A 19,836-nucleotide genomic window follows, 5' to 3' on the forward strand; every position below is an offset into this window, starting at 1 on the left:
ACCCATGCATAATGCACTTGTGTTTCGATTTTACGCGGGGTTCGTGGTTTTCTCGGTTTTCCTGTTTCCTCCCACTTTCTTCATTCTACCATTTCATTCATTTCTTATGATCACCATCTCTCTTAGTCTAGCCGGCATAATCGTGGAACGTAAAACTTATAATAATTTCATTTTCGGTTTTCGATTTTATATTATGAAATTATTGTATTAATAAATAACTATCCCTCAATTACCAACCCCACCATCCCTTGCCATTCCAACATGAAGTCACAAGCCTGACTGCCAAGAAGAAGGAAAATAAACAATACAACTGTTCAATAAAATTTCCATTATACTAAGACGTGTTACTTATGTCATTGATACAGGCAAATCTAAAAGTGTTTTCAAATACGTAGTATTATTATGAAAATTGTAATTTATTATTTAGACATCTTTGGATACACTTTATATTTCCGTGTGCGGGGGCTGGAAGACGTAACACCAATATTCACCTGAACTTGAGCATGATGGTGGGAAAACTTCTTCTTTTCCTATCAGGTTACTTGTAACAGATTATATTAGAGTGCATAGTTGTGTGATCTCCCAGTAAACCAGCTATTAGTATCCTTTTGCATTGGTAATGCTGAACAAAAAACTCAACATTAAGGTGCTTGAAGTGATATGATACCTTGATATTATAATTAATAATGCTGTATGTATGTAGAAACCGAGTACTTTGTCCAGGGCCGTCGCGTGGGTTGTAAGCGCCCGGGAAGAGAATTCCCAGGCCCCCGACCCTTGTGTGTGATGAAAAACAAGCGGAGTTTATTCTGTACTCACAAATTTAAATATGGAATGTAAATTAAAAGAAGTTGGTATTATGTCCATTTTTAAAGTGAACGGCTTTTGTAGTTAAAACATAAAAGTTAATGAAAACATGGCTTTTGAGTTATTGAAATCGATTGCTATGCTTGCTTATTTTGAACTTAGCACACATCAACATGGTAATAGCATAGAACATACAAACAACAATACAAATATTAAATTCCGAGATAAAAAAAAAAAAAAAACACCTATTCTCACAGAGGGCTGGAGAGAGTTCCAGTTGAATAACCCCATACGATGTTTTACTTTACTGGTAAGTTTCAACTTCAATACCCTATCGGGAGTCCCTCAAGGATCTAATCTAGGTTCCCTATCGTTTCTTATTGTTATTAATGATATTCCTCTGTGTATTAAAACTTCTTAAGTTCTTCTTTTTGGCGATGATCTCAAATTATACTCCAAAGTAAGTTCAATGGATGACTGCATGAAATTTCAACATTAAGATCGTTTAGATATGGTGTGATAAGAATAAATTAGTCCTTGATGTGTCCAAATATTAAACTGTATCTTTCACAAGGAAAAAAAATCAATTAAGTTTACCTATACAGTAAGTGGCACTTCCTTGACTACCTCAAATACTATCAAAGATCTAAGAGTTATATTTGATAACAAATTAACCTTTGATGAATACGCTGACGCAATAACGAGTAGTGATATAGAAACGTAGGTTTCGTTTATACGATAAGACAGAATTTCTACAAAGAATCGACATTATATTTTTCGTATGTGAGGACAAAATTAGAATATTGTTGAACTCTTTGTGCACCAAATGTCACTAAATACTCTGATGCAATAGAAAATATACAGTTTATTTATTTTTTTTAAATGCATGCACACAAGAAAATCGGTTTCTACCCAAAGTATTTACCCTATGAAGTGTTAGTACCGAGTTTTAGTTTTCAAATATCAGAGACAAAGAGATGGGTATTTGATCTGTTGTTCTTACATAAATTATTAAACGGTAAAATTGATTGTCCAGAATTAGTTTGAGAAGTGTTATTACGTGTCACAACATGTAACACTAGAGCAACAACTACTGGGACATGCTGTTGTAGGAAAACAAGAACTAGCGTATTACATAAGTTTCCCCTGTGGAAAATGTGCGCTTCATATAACGAAATTATTAGATTTCATGTAACAGATGCATCCAATAATGTCCCAAAACAAGTTCAAAACAATTGTCAGGCAATAACTTCTGCATAATTAAATACGTATATTTGTGTATGTATAATAGTGTATGTATAATAGTGTATGTTGGATAAGTATTTACACGACACTATGACTGGGCATTAAACCTATTGTGTTATAGTTATGAAATAAACAAATAAATAAATAAATAAATTTTACTTAGTTGTGGCCTGATCGTAATTAAAATATCTGAATTAACATTAATTAAGAAAACTCATTTACCAACATAATATGAATTCCTTGAATTTTGTTGATGCCTTGTCCTAGCGCCCCAAGGTTGTGCCGCCTGGGGCAATCGCCCCGGTCGCCCCGTCCACGCGACGGCCCTAAGTTTACCTAACAACACAGATATTTGTGAGGCTTCTTATAATGACGAACGGTATCACGATACAGAAGCTGTGATATTACAGTAAGTATATTTACACATCAAACTAAGTGGAAAGATAAGTAGTAGCAGAAATTTATGTATTTTAAATGCTAACCTTTTGTTAATGATATGACGCATACATATTTTCTCTGAAATAATAACAATATTGCATGTTTTTCTTTCGGTTTAAGGATTACATATTAAATCAGGTATTACTTTTCTAAAATACACAGACAGAATACCTCATTCAGAATTTTTATTATACTAATGCGTATTGTGATTACAGTTACTTAGATCTACAAAATAATGAAGAATCACAAATGGGATATATGTTGGTTGTCTTCGATTTCAACAAGTATAATTAAAAAGAACATTTCTAAAAATAAGAATCTGATTGATTATCTTAATCAAAATGCAATCATCTTTTGTATTCAGGCTATAAAGTGCTGATAAAGCTGTTAAACAACTTGTTCACAAATGAAATGTCGTTCCCATTCACAAGCGCTATCATCTAAGCTTCCGTTCATATAGATGGCTCCACAATCGCCGCTTCCATTTGGCTCTCCTGTTGAGAAGGTTGTATATCCTGTGTTGTTCAATGGATGAACTGTTGTATAAAATTATATGAATTAAGACAAATAAAATTGTTCTCAGAAGAAAGAAAAAAATCAAAATTAGCTACAGTTGCATGCAGAGTAAATTGGATTGAAAAAAGTGATTTCTTGAATATAGAATTGTAATAGTGCCGAAAAGTTGTGCATGCGCATGCAAAAATAAATGGAGAAAGTATTTTTAAAATCTTTATGTTTTATCTTCAGTTCGCACAAAGAGCCTAAATTAGAGCAAAAAAATATAAAAATTCTTTCAAGTTTAGTATTAAGTTTTCCGACTTCTGATAGAATGTAATTATTTTATTGTAGTTACACTTTAAATAATAGTATATAAAATTTTAACCCCTATTTGTTCGCGATTTTGTTCATATTTTGAGTGAATATTTCAAATGTGGCGTACACAAAAGGAATATGCTTTATTTGCTCCAAAATATTTATTTTCTCGGGTTTTCGTGATGGGTCGTTAACGACCCAGTGGGCATACACTTTGTAACTAATTTAGTTGTACACAATTTCGAGTTTTAGAACATTTATATACAAAGAATACAATAAAATTCTCTGCGTAATTATAACGTCTTATATACAGGGTGTCTCAGAAGTCCCATCAGAAGGATAACTCTGTTATTATCAATGTTACAACAAAATGTAAGAGGGAAATCCGTCTCCAAATATGATGTTTTCAATATAAATTGAAGGCATTTTTAAAATCGGACGAGCCGTTAGGACTGTACATTCTTTATGCACGAAAAGGTAAACGAACATGTAACGTTGTCATTTACCTGGACCCAAAACATAAGTCAATGAAGTTACTGTCTTTTACGCTAACGTGTCGATGGCCAGCAACCATTTCTAGCATGCCCCATTCATCATACTTCTACAAAATTTATCCATTTCCCTGTAAATGGCAACGCATGAAAAGTAAAGCCCAACGGATCGTCCGATTAAAAAGAAAATGTTCAGTTTAGATTGAAAACATCACATTTGGAGACGGTTTTCTCTCTTACATCTTGTTGTAACTCGGATAATAACAGAATTATCATATGTGTGGTTACTTTTGAGACCCCCTGTATATAAATATATTACACAAAAATAATTGTTCGTCACGTTTTCGTAAGGCTTTTTCAACATAACTATATAAGAAGCGCAGAGAAGCATCTTTCGTGGAGTGCTACACATTTCTACACCCTTTTTGTTGTTTTTAGTATTGCAAGTATAATAACGACGCTTCCGTTCCTTTGAAATAATTATATGGTCTGCAGCGTGACAACGTGCTACTGACGTGACAGTGACTGGGTCATATATGAAGTCCCGAATTTCTTAGTGTACTTGGTCATTGTATATTTGGAGCAGTTCCATACTTTTGCAGTAGAACCCCACTACGTCTCTTCGAAATGCTAAACTTTCACTGGCTAGGTCTTTTGTTCTTGCCAAAAACCAAAAATTATTCAACACAAAATCGAACATCCAAAACGTAATGTGTATATTTCACTTTTTTCCTCTGATACTAATACCGTAAGCTTCTATATTTTGGTCCATTCTATCTACCTCGCCCAACATTTACCGTATAGTTTGCTGGGGAATGGTTACTTTTCTCTTCTCTGAAGAGGAATAACGTTCGGTACTCTACACAGGATGAACGTCATATTCAGGTGAGGGAACCGTCACCGCAATATTGCTCTTCCACATACCCGCGATAACGTTTGTAGAATCAACTTTCGCAACATACGTTCCACGTCTTTCTTTCTTGATGATATTTGTGGCAGGTAAAGGGCATTCTCCAACGCGATTTTCTTCTACGGTTCCTCTCCCACAGAAACCTCTTTTTGAAAATTCCACTAATAACATTGATGACGTAAAGGTATTGTCAAAACATAAGGAGAAACAGAGGTTCTTATCCATTGCTTGAATTTTTTTAACCAATCCAAGAACTAAGTTATGTATAGTTTAACCAACCACCTAAATTATGGTTTTCAACCAATCACCTAAATTATGTATAGCTCTTTCAGCGACGCTTCTTCCTTGATTCAAATCAAACTGCAGGGAATTTGAATCCAAAATGACTAGGCTTTACTCTTATTAATTGTTTGCAGCCATGGCGATAAAATTACGATAACATTATTTTTGTGTAATAACATGTAATGCTTTGTTGCCAAATGATGTAAAAGTTAAGTCTCTATAGGCCTACAAACAATTAATTTCAAAACAGTAGGTCCACCGGGAAGATAACGACCCACCTGCCCACTGGGTCGTTAACGACCCATCTGAAATTTCATCGATTCTAAAATGAACACTACTCAAAGTTATACAATATGGCTCGTAAACATAACTATTGCGCTCTCTTGTCTTTCTAATAACACTATGAAAATTTGAGAAAAGAAAGCGCGTAAGGTGTATAATGTCTTTTGTGGAGGAAGATGGATGAGTAAAACTAACTATTACAGGTTCCGGGAGAAAAATAATTATATAAGAAACTAGATGTAGTATCAGATGGAAATAACTACAAAGGCAAGTAAAAAAGATATCAGAAAATGTAAGTCAATCATGAAATGAGCAATTGTTCCTAACCATATTAAACTATCTCGAATCAAAAAGTGGGTCTCTAACGACCCAGTAGGCAAATATGGGTTAAATTATAACTGTACTTCTAGACTTCGCGCATATGGCTTAAACTTAGTGAACTGCAGTGAGAATTTTTACTCTTTTTTTACTATTTAACAAAGAAACACACTTCTATTAATATATATACAAATCATTATTATCTAGATAGTAATTTTACTATCCAAATTTGAGATAAAAACTATGAATTGCATTTTTCTTTCCATTTCCCAAAATTATTTTTGCTAAAATATCTCAGAGTTCACAACATGGAGGTAGCTGGAATTCGAGCTGCTCACGCTTTATTAAACCATCCAAGTATTGAGACCCAGTTAAATTACCTGAAATGGTTGGAAGTTAACGTTTATTTCATCACTAAGGCTATATAAGATGAAAGCTTACAGCTTAATGTGGGATCCGAACCAAATGAGCCTCCACCGAAAATTCGATCACAGATCTTTCGCACATAAAGTGCGTACGCTAATCATATAGTCACGAGAAAGCTCTAAAATTGTTGTTTCACCTTTTAAATATTCTGATCAGTAATGAAGAGAAAATAGAGAAAAGTATTTTTTTTATAATGTCAAAAACTACATTATTCAGTCACTAGTTCTTACGTAGAAACTGTTGTTTCTGTGACTTCCAGAACAATGCAGTTGATATATATTTTCCCCTGGAGTAAGCTTCTCTTTCAATTAGGTATAACCTAAAACTGCACAATATTAAGTATATCAAAGATTGTATACAGATGGTGATCAGAAAAATGGAAACACCTGTAGTTGGCAACACGTCAGATGTATGGGTTGGCAGTGGTGTCGTGGCGCCCGCAGCGCCGGACCGCTGGTAGTGGTGTGTTAGGTTGGTCTCCATACTACGTCAGGCGCAGTGGAACAGCAGTGTCCAGTGGCTGCAGCAGACGGAGGTAGTGTAAAATGGGAGACCTCTCAGATTTTCAAAGAGGGCAAATTGTTGGTGCGCGGTTATGTGGAGTGAGTGTGACGGCAGTGGCTACTGTGTTAGGTGTGTCGCGTGGGACAGTGTCAAAGGTGATGACGGCCTACACAACACACGGGAAAACCACATCGGGGAAGCGGAACAGTGGATGGAAGAAAATCATGAGTGACAGGTCACGCCGTGTATTAAAGCGCATTGTCACGCAGAACCGTCATGCCACTGCGGAGCAAATGACGGAAGAACTCAATCAGCACCTCCCCCACCCTGTTTCGACAATCACAGTCCGCCGCGAATTACATGACATGAACTTACGGGGTCGTGTTGCACGGGCCAAGCCGCTCATCAGAGACCATAACGCTTTCGCACGACACAAATGGTGCCGCGACTATGCAACTTGGACCGTTGAGGACTGGAAACGTGTGATATGGACGGATGAGTCATCCTTCACCCTATTCCAACCACGGGCCTTGTTTATGTGTGGAGAACGCCCAAAGAAGCTTATGATCTGCAGTGTCTCCGCCCAACTGTGAAACATGGCGGCGGCTCAGTGATGCTGTGGGCCGCCATATCATGGTTTTCATTGGGTCCTGTGGTCACACTTAGCGGACGAATCACTGCCAACGATTATGTCGCAATTTTAGGAGACCACTTGCATCCTATGGTCCGGATGTTGTTCCCGGACAATGACGCCATCTTCCAGGATGATAATGTACCCATTCACACAGCTGGCATTGTTGCAGCGTGGTTTGAGGAACATCCGGATGAAGTTCAACACCTCCCCTGGCCCGCCCAATCCCCAGATCTTAACATAATTGAACATCTGTGGTCCGTCTTATAAACACGACTCCGGCGACGATTTCCACCTCCATCGTCTCTCACAGAACTGGCCGATGTCCTGCACGAGGAATGGTGTAAAATTCCACTTGCTAACATTCACGACCTCTATGCCTCCATCCCACGTCACATCAAGGCTGTTCTGAAGGCGAAAGGTGGCCCAACACCATATTAATCTGGTAAGTTGCAATTTCGTTCAGGTGTTTCCATTTTTCTGATCACCATCTGTATATTGTAGTTATCTTTCCTCACATTGACGCAAATAAACCTAACAATGATGTAGATGTTCCTAGCAGTGTCGTGCATAATCCTTACAGCCTCACAATACTAGTTGTAAAGAAAAATGCTTCGTACTTACAAAATATAGTTATAAAATCACCGGCCTCATTTCTGATGAACCCAGAATGCATAGCATCTAAGTAATAATCTCCAACTGCATATGGTAAAAACAACTCTGATGCCAGTTTAGCTTCTTCCTTTGAGTTAATTATAATCAAGTGTGCTCGTTCTTCTTCGCAGATTAGAACAGCTTCTGGCCAAGTTACCTTCAAAGTGTGGAACTTGTAATAACCAAGATTTGTAAAATACACATACTCCTTTACCTCTGGATCTAGAAAGATAATTAACACTAAAGAAAAAATCTGTTTACAGTAAGATAAAGTCGTACTTTTCCATAAGAAGTAAATATGTTGAAAACATACTTAATTTTAGGAAAGTATTTGACACCAAAGGCTTTCGTTCTCTCGAGATCAGGTCGAGTAATTTTTTCTCCATTATGCTTATAATAGAATTTCAGGCTATGCTAACCTTAGTTTAAGCATGGAAAGTGCTAATAGCGATGTATCCCATTGCATGAATATCGGGGACAAGATAAGAATGAATTGTTCGGACTCTTCCTGTGAAATGAAACAAGAGAGTAGCATCCAGGAAAATTCTCCTCAGAATTACTTACCTCAACAGGCTTTTGCATAATACACATCGCGTGTCCCCATGAGGACTCGAATAGGGGACCTCTCGCACCAAAAGCGACAGCGTTAGCTACTACTCTACGCGGGGTCACTTTGCGACCATAAACATCATGTAATTGAAAAAAAATAATATTCTAAACAACATTTAGTTAAATTTTGGAATTAAAAGAGAGAGAAGGAAAAGAAACGACACAATGTAAACATACGTAGTAACATTAGAAATAAATTAATATTCTGGATTGATGACTCATTAACCTTGTTAAAGAAAACTGTTTTAAACATTACATTTTTAAAAATATGCAAATTATAAATAATTCACTAACTAACCTTTATTATCTAATATAGGATCAGCAATTGAATTCGATAAAATCGCCAAGAACAATATTTGAACGAATTTCGAAGCCATGTCTTCAGATTGGCCTGTGATAGAGACGAATGAACTGCAAAATAGTACAACATAAATATTGTTAGTTTTAGTAAGATTTCTTACTCTATTTACTAGTAAGTATATTACGTACGTTACATGTGAAGATAATATGTTTACAGTACAGTATGTGCTATTGGATTTTTGTTTGTTGAATTGGAGTTTAGTATCTAACTCAACATTAAGGCTATATCTGAAATTAACCTAGAGTTTAACATGAAATCCAAAGGACATGAGCTCGCATCAGGAATGAGGTAGCAGTTAAGAACAATCGAAATACTTCGTGTAATACAAAAAAAAAGTATCACAACCCACGAGTGGTGTGCCTACATTATTGCCGAGTGAATGTACACCAGAAACAGTAAATACGGTACACCAGACTATGTAGGGTGTCAGTTAACATTTAAGTTTGCAGAGGGCATGTTGTTACTAATTGGAAGGTCATAAAAAGATGCTTAGTATAGTTGTGTGCCTACCAAACCGTGGCAACATTAGAATGATAGCAACAACGAAACGTTGTTGTCCAATTAAATGACTTCGACCTTGGCTGAATACAGGGTCCCCAAGAAAATTGTTTTCTATATTCGATGATTCCACCTATTGCAGATTGTAATGTGCCACTGATCCTGGTCCATTAGTTTTGTACTTAGTAGAAGTCAAATTGTTACATAGTACGTATCAGAGATGGAGTGGGTCAGTGGGTCAGTGGGTCAAGTGGGTCAAGCTTTCTGAGTGGGTCGTGGGTCAACAACATGTGACCAACTGTGACCCACCACCCACCGTGACCCACTGCGAACCACCACCCTCCATAACCCACTGTGACCCACCACCCACCGTGACCCACTGCGACCCACCACTCACCATGACCCACTGTGACCCACCGTAACCCACTGCGACCCACCGCCCACCATGACCCACTGCGACCCACCGACTCAGTATGATCTACCGACCCTCTCTGCTCACTGCATTGTAGACAGTATCTTCTGAAGACTGGTAAATTTGTCTCCGTTTTACTTTCAAGACCTTCATTTCCCTTCCTTTTCCAATTGTTTCTGTCTACTTACCTGAGGTGAGTATATCTAACCAAGTGAAAAAAGAACTTCAAGACTTTTGGATATTGATATTTTTAATTGTAATAATAGCAATAGGACTTACACTACAACTTGGCTTTCGAGACCTGTGAGTTTTTAGAGCTAACTACTGGAAAAAATACAGTTTTGAATCACTGTAATATATAAAAAATTGAATGTAACTATGTGTGCCTGATCATCACGGTCAAATTGCAAAGTCAAATGAAATTACTTTCGGTATATAGTTCGGCCTTAATTCAAATTGGGATGTTATATTGCTTTTATTATAATGCATAATATCCTAAGGAGGTAGTGAGGATCCAAATTTTTGCGGAAAAAAAATGAGTATCTCGCAAGCCGTTAAACTTACGGAGCTGAAATTCAGTGTATTAACTCTTTATTGAAAATAAACAGAATGTGTCCTAGCATTTTTTAAAATTCTTTTTTATGTGGGGGAGGGGCACTTTCTATATATGGAAAATTGGTAGTGAGTTGGTTTGTAAAAATTAGGGATGGGCACGGGCGAGTTCGAGCGAGTTTTCTTTGAAACTCGACTCGACTCGAAACAGACATGTTTGAACTCGACTCTAGAACTCGGCTCGAAAAATTTCCTCCAACTCGACTCGAAATTCGACTCGAATTTGGTTCGAGTTTCGAGTCGAGTCTAGCCAAAACGAACCAAATCGAGCCTAATCGTGTGTGTAGTTCAAGTACTCTCTTGAAGTATCATACATACACAATACAATTATTATCAATGACACATTATTATTATTATTATTATTATTATTATTATTATTATTATTATTATTATTATTATTATTATTATTATTATTATTATTAGGACCGCCGCGGCTCATTGGTAGAGCGTTCACCTCTGGTGCATGGGGTCCCGGGTTCCAGCTCTACTCCCGCCAAGTGAACCTTGTGGTAGACGAACACCGTGTGCATGGGTTTTCTCTGGGCCCGCCCACTTCCTCCCACTTTCTTCATTCAACCATTTCATTCGATTCTCATCATTCCCATCTCCTTTAGCCTAGCCGACATAAGAGTGGGACGTAAAACTCAAAGATTTATCATTATTACAGCGTTTTTGGTTCGCAATCGGAAGGTCCCATGCTCGAATCCAGAGTTCAGTATCCTGACTGAGGTTTTCCAGGGTTTTCCTCAGTTACACCAGGTCAATGTTGAGATGGTATCTTAAAATACAGACCCTGGTCGCCATCCTTCCACTTCTTTTCCCAATGTTGTTATTATTGTTGATTTGAGTGCTCCAGTGTAAAATGGCCTCTGAGATTGTATCTGGTAGCTTAGTAATAAATAAGTATATCTCTCGTTCACTTAATTCTGCAAAAGATGGCTGATGGTGGGCATGAAGTCATACGTTTCCAGGTACATATACGGTTCCTAAGAGACCACCACTTTTACGATACTTTTTCGATACGAGACAGACACAAACTTTGTCTCCTAGACTATTGTCGTGGTCTGTATATGAGTAACTTTAAGACACAATCTATGCTACATTCGCGAAGTGTTCTCTCGGTATTCGTGTAAAATTGATTCAAATCCGAAGTTCTACGCGGCCCAATGCATATTGCACTAATTTTAACGACCCATATGAAATTTGCATATTTATGGGCCTTCATATATCCGGAATTCAATCATACACTACTATAACGCTCGGGAACAAATATTTTTTACACTAGTTTCTTTAGATGGAACTGGACATGAATGTGGGTATATACAACAAAAATTGGATCAAGTATTGGATCAAAGAATTGTTTTGAATGAATATTAGTCTAGTAGTACGTTACTGAGTAAATAAGCAGAACGATATGGAGGAGAGATTTGAATCGGATAAGCACAACAGTGGCTTGTGATTGAAGAAGACAAAATTATGTATGTAACACTGCTGTCAGAAATAAGATAAAGTATGAATAATGATAATATATTGTAGATATTCACTATTATTATTATTATTATTATTATTATTATTATTATTATTATTAATTTCAGCACGCAAAGTGTAACACATGTAAATATTTCGTGAAAGCAGAGAAATGAACTTTCCGATTGTCTTTGTAAATAGCTGTGGGATTCTTCCTGTTATTTGAGGAGTGTCTGCAAATTTTGACTACCATAGCTTTGCTCAAGTAAATGACACACTGCCGCAGAAAAGTAATATTGTTCTCCTATTTTTATTGCCCACTATAAAAAAGGAAAGAGTTTAAAACTATTCAGTAAAGAAAAGTCTGAACCTCTGTAGGGAGGGACCTCTGATTACAGATTCCGTTTGGTGGGAACTTGTTTACTTGCAGAGTTGCAGGGCTGTTGAACAATAAACCACACTTGTTCAGTTGCAGTCCAGTCTAAATCGGTAAGAACGTTTGCCTCCAATGAATAAGATAAAAGAGAATTTCCGGCCATACAAAATATGAAGAAGCGAAGTCAGCACTTTATTTACCATGATATGTGGGGGGCGCGGTAGCTCAGTAGTAAAGCGTTCACCTCCGGTGCTTGGGGTCCCTGGTGCGATCTCAGCTCGCGCCGTGTGGACTTTGTGGTGGACAAACACCGTGCTCGTGTGTTTTATCGGGATTCTCCTGTTTCCTCCCACTTTCTTCATTCCACCATTTCACTCATCTCTCATCATCACCGCCTCCTTTAGCCTAACCGGAAAAACCGTGGGACATAAAACTTAAAGATTTCATTTCGTTTTTACCATGATATGAGAGGATTTAGCGAACATCATTATAATTGTCAGTTCTGGTAAAATTAAGTTATTAGGTGGACTGGATTGGTATTAAACCACAAGGGAAACTTGTTTGGTATGTGTCATTGTATCAAATTACATAGGAATGATGAACTTTCTTTTCATACTTACTCGAAAGTCAGAAAATGTGGCATACAATTATGTTTCCACGACCTGCCCATATTATACAAATAACAACATTGTTATCAGGAATAGGCTTTTTATAATATTGGTAATAATAATAATAATAATAATAATAATAATAATAATAATAATAATAATAATAATAATAATAATAATAATATGTAGAAACTAAATGACGATTATTCTTCTCGCAAGAAATTCTAAATATGAGGAATTTAAAAATACCATAGGAAAATTATAAAGCTAAAGACAATATAGGAATATTACGAAAGAGTATTATGAAGATAATTTAAAGTTAAGTATGATTTCTTTTGTCACTAGAATTCTTTATAATGATTGATACTAACAGAAAAACAGACTAATAAAGCAATATGTTAATACTGAAAAATTAGTAATTTCTCCATATAGCCTATGATAAGATATTAAGAAAAGTGATCAATTTTGAATTATTAATCATTCATAATGGGAGCCATTTCAACACAGCTATACACAGTCATATATATAGTATAAAGACAAGGAGATTTAATGTTGATAATTATGGTTGGAGGGGTTATTCGAGATATATAGATATATGATAAAATATTGGAAAATATGGTAAATTTTACGTATTAATTAATTAATTACGAGTATTCATAACGTGAGAGCTGCTTCAACACGGCTATAGCATAAAGGTGTATACCAGGAGATAAATTGATACCCACATCAATTTGATTAAAGAGGGGTTACATGAGACACATCATGTATAGGCCTATATCAATCTTAGAATACCCCGGCAACCCTGTTATTTTTCTGTTCTGGAGTTAGCAGTTATCTGGATCACCGCGGTGCTCCGCCCGGGGTTAGGGTTGTCAACGGATCGAGTGGCTCGGCTCACAGCTCATCTACTATGGATCCGAACCGAGAAATGAGTCGAGTCAACACCTCACCTAACAAGAGACGGCAAAAACCGATGGCTCACCTGAGCCGAACCGAACCGATACGGTGGCTCATCCCAACCGAGTCGGCTCGAGCTGTTTGCTCAGTTGAACCGAGCCGAGCCCGTTGACATCACTACCCGGGTTGGGCTTCTGCTTAGGTTCAGAAATACGACCGTGCAGGTCTCATCCTTGATGGTAAAAACTACAGTATATACATATATTGGTGCTCACGACATTTGAGGCTGTCCTTTTATTTTTAAAAAATCTATTGTGGTCTCGTTATCGAGACGAGATGAGATGCAAGCAGTGTCCCCTCTCGTGAGCAAAACTAAAAGTATTCCACAGTACGGCTTACATTTCTCATGGCTTTCGCTTTCCAGTTTAATCAGGCCATGATTTCAAATCGAGCTAAAACGAGCTAAACAAGCGAGCCATGTATCAAACTCGACTCGACTCGAAACTCGATCTCAAAAACAGTAACTCGGCTCGAAACTCGACTCGAGAAAACTACCTTTGACACGGCTCGAAACTCGACTCGAATTCGAGTCGAGTCGAGTTTCAGCTCGACTCGTGCCCATCCCTAGCAAAAATGATCGAAAACGATCGATGTTATTTAAGAAAAAAAATCAGAAACAAAAAATACAGTGCTTGGCTTCATATATCCATTGCTTTCTGTTATAATAATTGCTGAAGCTTATGTTTATTATATGGAGCGCTTACAGCACAGGGAATCAATCCATAAAGTTGTGAGAAAAATAGGCATAAAATTTGTACTGTAAGCTTAATTACACGGAAATTTTAAGTTTGGTTTGTACGCATAATTGTATGGAAAATTTTGCACTTTTTTTCCCCTTTACGTTGGTCTACTTACTTTGATTTGGAACTTTCAAATTTCATCCTTTTTTCCTCTGAAAAGTATTGATAATTCAACAAGAAAATAATTATATTATGATAATTTAATTGAAATTCATCGTAATTTGGCACATGGCAAACTGCAGTGTGGTAATTGAAGAGGAAGAAGGAGGGAAATTCCCATTCACCTCTGAACACTTTCCAGGAACCTCGTTCCCTTTCGCTTTCTAGACGTGGGAGGAAACTTAGTAATGGTATCAAACCTTCATGTGTAATTACTAAAATTAAATTTATAAACAAATAAGAAATCATCAGTTTATCAGGCTTTAATTGATAATTTATTCACAACATTCCCTATCAAAGGCGTGGTAGATGAAGTTTCTGTTCTACATGGGTCGACATTGCTAACTGACATGGTCGATATGGAAAAGATGTTGTATGGTGATAGAGAGATGATACTTCTTGCAGAGTATTTCAAACCTGACCAAGAAAAATCGTTATCAGACTTAAGTCTAACAAGTAGATTGTCGATAAGAAGTTGCAGAAATCGGGTAGAAGTATTATCAATTTCCACGACAGTGTGCGAACAGGGATTTCCCCTTATGAATTTACAGATGACTGATATTAGAAATATACTAAGTGCTCAAACATTGTCTAACTTGTTGCTCATCAATGTTAATGGCCCACCGCTAGACAAGCTCGAAATAGACGAGCTAGTTATTTCTTGGCTGAAGGATGGACATCATTCCGCTGCGGACGATTTACCACGAAAAAGTTACCAACAGGAAATAAATCCGATTTCAGATTTGTTTTAAGGTGGAAAATTACGAGTTACGGAGAATGTATACTTGTATTACTAGTGGCTTATTTGTGTTATTCAACTTTGTACCTAATTTTTAGTAAGTCTCTTCTTTGCTTTAGGTAAACTATTTTGAATAAATATTCATAATAATTGCAATTATGCATATTTGTAACTTAAATTTAACGTGGTGTTTTAGTGATTAGACAAATTACAATTATGAGCATGCTTTATGGAAATGCTCTCACATAGGGTACACGAGCGCCTTTATACCCTATGAACAACTGATTTTTCAAGTCTTTTGTGAGAAAAATACTGTGAACTGAGAAACCATAACCTTTTCCATATTGTACAGGGATATATTCCTGCGAATAGAAGTTTCTTGTTGAATGCGTTCAGAAATTTACACTTGCAAGAATACTCTCTTAGTACAAGTATATTTTAGGCACACACTAATTTCCCCCCACCTCGAATTGTTTCAATTTCCTCACTGACAAACACTTTACCGTTTTATATCGTAAAGGTCAGGTCCACCGTTATTGTAACAGAGTGGTGCTTGAGCGATTGACTAGAAATTCAAACTCCGATTAGTGACAATTTCACAGTCTTGTTTTATTACAAGTGTGAACTCTTTAGTCAGTTCAGAAGAGGCCGTGGATCGTGTTCAGATCTGATGACGATGGATTTTGGTGAGTCAGAGTAGGTCAAAGTGGATGAGAGTGGTTCATGGTGGGTGGTGGGTCACGGTGGGTCAGAGTAGGTCACCGTGGTTGGTGGGTCACGGTGGGTGGTGGGTCAGAGTGGGTCACCGTGGGTGGGGGTGATGGTGGGTCAGAGTGGGTCATGGTGAGTTGTGGGTCGTGGGTCACGGTGGGTGGTGGGTCAGTGGGTCGTGGGTCATGGTGGGTGGTGGGTCAGTGAGTCGTGGGACCTCTCGGATGAAGTATGTTTAGGGCAGATTTAACTGATAGAACAACTTCAATTAGAATGACCGAACCCACCATGAAGCGGAACGATCAAAGCCACCATCACAGGAACAAGAAAAACGATTATAGCACAATGTCCTAAAGCCTACTAAACGCTCCCAGCGACTTCAGTTATTCCCGTAAACACTAAAGTGGTAAGGCGAAATAAGAGCTATGATAGTTTACTACGTGAATAATTTCTGTCCGTGGATAGTGATTGTCGTGTGTGTTTGCTTTAAAATGGAGTTGAGCGAGACTTTTTGCATGTTTACAATATGTATTAAAGTCCCATAACTCACTTTCTGCTATACGATGAATACGCTGTATAACAATAATATCGATACATACACACACATCGTCAATATGTCTAAAGCTACGATTCAAAACTTCCGATATGAATTTCTGGAACATCTCCATGTTTTTACTTTCTTTTTTACTTGGCGTTGTCAGAGTTTCATCTGTTACTACCATTTTTGAACACTTTCTGTAGTTCATGATTGAACAATGATGTAAAATTGTTGTCTTGTTAAATAAATTATTTCAGATAAAACTGAGAGATTATTCACCAAGATTACGAAATGCTTATTAAATAGTGGAATAAAATCGTAAAGAACGATGAGAAATGCATTATTAATTAATTTGTTGTACTTCATTTCTTTAAAGTAAATTTAAAAATGAAACACTTGCGTGTTAATAATAATAATAATAATAATAATAATAATAATAATAATAATAATAATAATAATAATAATAATAATAATAATAATAATATAATACCCAATATTTTATACACAGAATGAAAGAGTTGGTCTTTTTTTTAACAGACACCTATCTGAAACTCCGTTCCATAAATGTATCTAATGCGCACCACAATCTACTTCCAAATAATATACTCAGCATTACTGCGTGTCGTTATTATTATTTCTTGCCTTAATCACTTATATTATAACCCTCAAGAAAATTCGTATGATTGTACAGAAAAAGTTGGCTAATAGTAGTTAACGTGTCGATGGAAGAAACCTAGTGCAATTCTATGAGCCACTTATTTATGAGTTAGTTCAACATGTGTCGATATTATATTATTAAATTTTCTGATCATCTACGTTTTTGTTTCTTCTTTTCGCACAGAACTAGTAAACAGTAGATGTTTTTTAATTTTCACGGATTCACTTTGAAAATAATTAGGCTACAAATTTTCTTTGTACTTTATACAATTAATTAACTCCTCATTTGGCATAGTCTTCTCCAATCGCATACTTATTATCGTCCGGGTGAATTTTTTTGGATAGGTTAAAGGGAAAGATCACGGATAGTAAGTCCTTAGAATTTGATCGTATTGCGGTAGTTTGCATTTCAGCTTAAACTGTACATCCATGTCTAATAATGCCTCGTTTCTTAAATGGAACTATAAAATCCAACCAACCAACCATAGATTGACATAAAAAATGTTAATGTATGTGCTATTTCCTTATAATTGTGGGATATATGATTAAAATGTATTCCTTTTAAACTAAATACATAACAAGGTTTAACAGTAAACTTCATACTAAATGTATGCACGTTTCTTGTGTGTTTTTCATCTTCGTTTCATATTCTCATCGCACAAAATCCTTCATAATTCTTCGTTGTTCTTAATCATCCGAGTTATTTAGTCTAAATGAAATAACCATAGGAACAGTGTCGTACATACGTATAACCTAAACAAGCTATAGCTTAGGGCCCCACTTTCTTGGGGGATCAAAAAATTTAAAAATTTAAAAGAAAATAATGGATGTACATGTCCAAAAATAAGATAGAAATAAAATAATATAGAATCTACCTACATCAATAGTGTGCTTGTATGATGTAAGTTACATTGCCCCTGCTGCTAGCTGCTCCCTAAAATATTAGTTGACTAAGAATAGCCGGACACACACACACGCACAAATGTATATATATTACCCATTGCTCAAAGGTTTTACTAAAAGAAAATAAATATAGAAGCCTTGTGGAAAAGTTTTCACCAAACTTTACGTTTCCTAAAGTTCAGATGAGTAAGATTATTTTAATTTAATACATTGTGAACAGTGGCAATATATATATATATAAGCCGATTACCTTCAATAGCTTAGGACCTCATCCATCCTAAATCCTCCTCTGGGTTCAATTAATAATTCCTCTCGTTTTCATTTTCAAATAAATCAAAATATTGTTTCATATTTTTATAAGAAACACTTTGATAATAGAACTGAGAGGCTTTCCTGTTTCTTTGGAGCAACAAAAAGTAATTTTTGTCACTTGAATGGAAAAATAAAATCTATACTTCTACCTTCTTTTCTTTTCTTTTTCTTTTTTTTTTTTTTGAGAAAACGAAAACAAAATATATTTATCACAAAATTTATTTTTACACAGTACACATTACTAAATTTATCTATCTATCTATCTATCTATCTATCTACATATATATATATATATATATATATATATATATATATATATATATATATATATAATGTGTGTGTGTGTCTGTAAAAATAAATTTAGAGATAAATATAGTTAATTTATGTTTCTTTTCTAAAAACACAACAATATCAATATTTATCGTCCCTCTCGAGACAAAGGGGCGTATCTCATTTTCTTATTATTTAAAGAAGACGACTTCAAAACCTCTTCTCTTTATATATTATCTCTTTATACATTATATATATTTAAAATTTCTTTTGATATCCTTCGTTCAGGTATATAACTTACGAGATCAAACTAAATTTAAAAGAAGGGGATAGAATAAACAATGAGAAGAGGTTTAAAGTTATCTCCTGGAAAAAGTTAAGAACATGAGATACGCCCCTTTGTCTGGAGAGGGACGCTATCATCGGCTTCATTCCACAAAATCAGTTTTAATATATATATATATATATATATATATATATATATATATATATATATATATATATATATATATATATATATATATATATATATATTAAAGTAAAGTTCAATGTTGTTGAAAATAGAATCAATTCTAGTATTTTTTCAAATCAGTAATGCGTACTTAACAACTTGAAAGTCAGAAGAAACTTAAAACAAATACTTCATATTTAGGTATTCACCAGGATGCAAAAATGAATCATATTATTAAAAACTCACAAATATGGAGGGTACTTACAATCTCAAGTAACAAGTGCTATCTGCAATATTTACGTGCTTGGTTAATTCTGACATAAAACACAAGTTGACATTCTCCTTTATATACATACAGTTATGCAGCTAATTAAGGATTCAATGCATTTATCTAATGTGAATTCTCTTATATCCTTATGCGATAACGCAGTTGAATGTACTTAATGATTCTTCTTTCCTCAATTCGTACGATTGTTAGATAAAGTGCATTTATTTGTTAAATATTCGTTTAATAAGTTACAACAAAAGCTAGTTTTTTATAAAACTTGTTTGTTATTATCTTAATCCAGGTTATCTAAGGAATTAAACTTAATGAATTGTGTTTTGGTCTAAACCAAAAATTATTGCTGCCTAGTTGAATGAGTTATTACGTTTA

At 35.6% G+C, this 19,836-nt stretch overlaps 1 protein-coding gene across 1 annotated transcript; it reads right to left on the reverse strand.

Annotated features, from left to right (window-relative positions):
• Window positions 1-2,694: 2,694 nt before the first annotated feature.
• Window positions 2,695-19,485, reverse strand: LOC145681531 (hemolymph lipopolysaccharide-binding protein-like). Its single transcript, XM_081753176.1, has 4 exons — window positions 19,447-19,485; window positions 8,709-8,821; window positions 7,772-8,023; window positions 2,695-3,026 (listed from the first exon to the last, which is right to left on the reverse strand). The coding sequence occupies exons 2-4, from the start codon at window positions 8,785-8,787 to the stop codon at window positions 2,878-2,880; spliced, it is 480 nt and encodes a 159-aa protein (XP_081609302.1). The 5' UTR covers window positions 8,788-8,821; window positions 19,447-19,485; the 3' UTR covers window positions 2,695-2,877.
• Window positions 19,486-19,836: the final 351 nt, after the last annotated feature.

This window comes from Thermobia domestica, chromosome 3 (assembly GCF_964235325.1).
Source record: "Thermobia domestica chromosome 3, izTheDome1.hap1.1, whole genome shotgun sequence".
NCBI lineage: Eukaryota > Metazoa > Arthropoda > Insecta > Zygentoma > Lepismatidae > Thermobia > Thermobia domestica.